The sequence below is a fragment of the Myotis brandtii genome, unplaced genomic scaffold (genome assembly GCF_000412655.1).
Source record: "Myotis brandtii unplaced genomic scaffold, ASM41265v1 scaffold658, whole genome shotgun sequence".
NCBI classification, from domain to species: Eukaryota; Metazoa; Chordata; class Mammalia; order Chiroptera; family Vespertilionidae; genus Myotis; species Myotis brandtii.
In genome coordinates, this window is record NW_005370558.1 from 1,754,009 (window position 1) to 1,757,662 (window position 3,654).

Genomic DNA, 3,654 nt, shown 5'->3' on the forward strand with positions numbered 1-3,654 from the left:
GGGGGTGGTTAGGGGTGGGGGCAGCTCCCCGGGCACTGTGAGCCCCCCTCCAATTTTCCAGAGGGAGTGAAGAGGAACCTCAAAACCGCTCTTCCGCGATGGAAGCATGTGCATTAGGGTCGCTTTGGAGCAATTAGCCAAATAGCTAATTCACAATTGTAGCGGAAAATAGCCAACTTTTTGCCTCTCAAATACCAAATGCTTCAGGCTCAGTTTTCTACCTTAAAACGTTGCGCTCCCCTCTTGCACACACTGACATACAAGTTCAAGTGTTTATGTGGACGGTAGTTGGAACCTACTACGTTCAAAAGATAGATACTAGCACATACCGGTGCCTGTGGGAGCCAACTCCTCTGCAAGGATGGATCAGACTGGACCCCTGCCCAGTCTCCAGCAGGCAAGAAAGCCGCTTTCAGAAATACAAAGTGTGCACAACACACGCGCGCGCGCACACGCATACACAAATGCATACGTACAAAACTGATGAAATCTGAATAAGGTGGGCGGATTGTATCAATGTCAATGTTCAGGCTGTGAGCTTGTCAGCACTGGGGGAAACTGGGTGAAGGGAAACGGAATGTCGATGTATTATTTCTTGCAACTGCATGTAAATCTACAATCATCTCAAAAAATTTAAATATATATGAAATGGATTGCAGAAAAGTACTCTGTGCTTTCCCATCCCAAGACAAAATATGTGGCATATAGCTTCTCACCTCCCATCCCACTCCCCTAAGTACAATCCAGGTGAAAGCCTGTGCTTTTACTCAAACCTAACTTTCTAAGGAGCCAGTAGCCCCCTCCCCCGCCCACACACACACACACACACACACACACACCTCTCACACATTTCCTCCAAACTTAATTGCCTCTCCTAAGCTATTTTCCGATGGAAAGCTATATTTTCCCTAGAAATATTATGGAGTTCCCATTGCAGAGTCATCTGACTTCTATGTGGGGGAGGGAAAGATGGAGTGTCACTGGAAAAAGTGGGTTTGAGTTGAACCCAGAAGGATGCAGCATTCATTCTTTCACTCATTCATTTACTCTTCAACATTTTCCAAGCATCAAGATTCTGTGCTGGATCGTGTACTGGGTGCTAGAGACCCCAATTAAAAAGATGTAATCTCTGACCTCAAGGAGGTCACAGTCTAGCAGGGGAGAGAGGCCATATATGATAAGTATTATAATGCCCGAGAGATCCCAGGTTTAGGGGAGGAGATAATGGTAAGGACGTTATCAATCAAAGAGATGGCATCACTTAGTTTTATTTTATTTTTTTAATATGTTTTTTTTGATTTCAGAGAGGGAGGGAGAGGGAGAGAGAGGTAGAAACATCAATGATGAAAGAGAATCACTGACTGGCTGCCTCCTGCACGCCCCACACTGGGGATCAATCCCACAGTCCAGGCACGTGCCCTGACCAGGAATCGAACCATGACCTGGAGAAGGAGAGAGAAACATCAATGATGAGAGAGAATCATTGATCGGCTGCCTCCTGCACGACCACACTGGGGAATTGAGCCCACAACCTGGGCATGTGCCCTGACTGGGAATCGAACCGTAACCTCCTGGTTCTTGGGTTGTTGCTTAACCACTGGACAACACCAGCCTGGCTGGAACTTTCTATTTTATACAATGGGAAAGCATTGACGAATTTTCAACACTGTTAGCTTAGTGCTTTCCCAAAGCTGAGGCTAGGAATTGAAGGTATACTGTTCCCCCCAAATCCTCAATTCTCTTCTTCACTGCCCTAAAACAGACCCAGATTAAATTAATGCCCAGTGAACATATTTGACAAGTTGTCTTAAATAGCCAATTAAGCTACCTTTGGATATCTGTCTTACAGCTCTAAGTTTAGCAGTTAATAATGTGTATCCTTCTCCCTCCTTCTAACCTGTTGTTGAAGCCTTTGATGCAACCAGCAAAAGATATTTAAGAAAAAATCAAGCTCCCCACCCCCAAAATATATTAATGGCCTACCTCAAAATGCCACTCAGCGGGGCTTAATTGTATGCAGTTCAGGTTTACTGCGAGTGTATTTCATGCTAAGCTTTCACTTAGTTTGTGTTCTAATTATAATTACTGTGATTGGCTTGATAAATGCATCCCAGGAAGCTAAGATCCCCATTCCCAACATTTTATCTCTGTGCCAAAGAGGTTTGCAAGAAGGTATTTTGCTTTAGGCAGCAGGAACTACCTTGCACACAGGTCTTTGCAGAAAAAGAAAGACTTTCCTCTGCAAACATCAGAGACCACCTGGGGTGCCGTGCTATTGTCTGGTTTCATAGAGGCCAATTTGGGAGGGTAGCCGAGTGCAGGAGCATGGAAAAAGAACTCGGGGTTTCTTCCATCCATCTTGTATAACCACCTTCGGATCAGTTTGCAGTGTGTCCCCTCGATGCGAGGCAGCGTGTCACTGTGCTCAAACCTCAAGAATCCTATTTCATGTCAGAAGATGGGCTTGTCGTTCAGAAATAAGCTCTTGGAGATCCAAGAGGCCTGGGCTTCTGAGAGCTGCACTGCCTCCATGGGGCCCTGAGTACAAGGGCAGACCTGGCCTTGGTGGCATACTGCCCTCTTCAGAAGGAAAGTGTTATTCTCCTGAACGTGTTATGCTGCAGGCTTCCCTTCGTCACTTTGAATAGTTCATTATTGTCCCCCAACTCTGGCAAGCCAATGCCTTCCTCCCGTGAATGTTCCTGGAAAAACCTGAACGCCCTGGAACCGTTGAAAAGACAGAGGGAGGAAGAGTGAATCAGACTCAACTCAGAAGTGTTCTGTGTTGAGCTGGACGTTCAGTTATTGTTTGTTTACTATGTGTTTGTTTTAATGAAGAAACAGCATATGGAGTTGCACATTGGATAGCAGGCAGGAAACTACCATTCCACTCTCAGGACGTCCCTTATCTAGTTGAATGACCCTCGGCAAAGGGATTCCCTTCCCATCTGTAAAATGGACTTTCTAAGCCTCCTGTCTCCCCGGGGCAGCTGCAAATGCCACGTCCTGTGCAGTAAATGAAAGCACGCTGTGACTACCCCTCCCCCCCCCACACACACACACACTCATTGCAGGGTGCTGTAAAGTTGTTCATTCATTTCTTCTTTATGGCAATCTTTAAAAAAAAGCTTTTTCTATTCCATAGTCATTTGGAGCTTCTCCCCTCCCGCTTATCTACTGGAATATATCCTTAGAAGGCAATAGAGATTAATTTAATTTGAGATGTATTTCCTATGGGACATATAAAAAAGTATCGGTAATGTTTATTGAGTGCCAGACACTGTTTTAAACACTTGTATTTTAACTCACTCCATCCTCCCAACTAGTCTATAAAGAGAGATACCACCACCTCCTCCATCATCATCATCATCATCAATCATTATCCTGGAAAGACAGCCAGGAAACTGAGACACGGGGGCATAACTATCGCCACGGTTACAGGAGTAGTTCATCAAAGAGTTGGGAGTTGAACCCTGGCAGTCTGGCTCCAGAGTTCTTACCCAGCCTCTATGCTGTGCAGCCTCCCAACTGTTTGGTTCAGTGATGCTAAAAAGGCCCAGAGGGAATGGTATAAAAACCACATTCTCTTGAAAGTTGGGCTGGGAATGTCTGAGGTTAAAAAACAGCCACCCACTAATGATTCCTGGTTGGTGA

General features: G+C 45.3%; 1 protein-coding gene across 1 annotated transcript in view; it reads right to left on the reverse strand.

Annotated features, from left to right (window-relative positions):
• The window catches only part of DFNB31 (deafness, autosomal recessive 31), a 69,993-nt gene extending 66,679 nt beyond the window's left edge, over positions 1-3,314 (reverse strand). Inside the window, exon 1 of the mRNA XM_014528888.1 lies at positions 3,310-3,314. Coding sequence (XP_014384374.1) covers positions 3,310-3,314 — 5 coding nt within the window. The remainder of the gene's footprint in view (positions 1-3,309) is intronic.
• Positions 3,315-3,654: the final 340 nt, after the last annotated feature.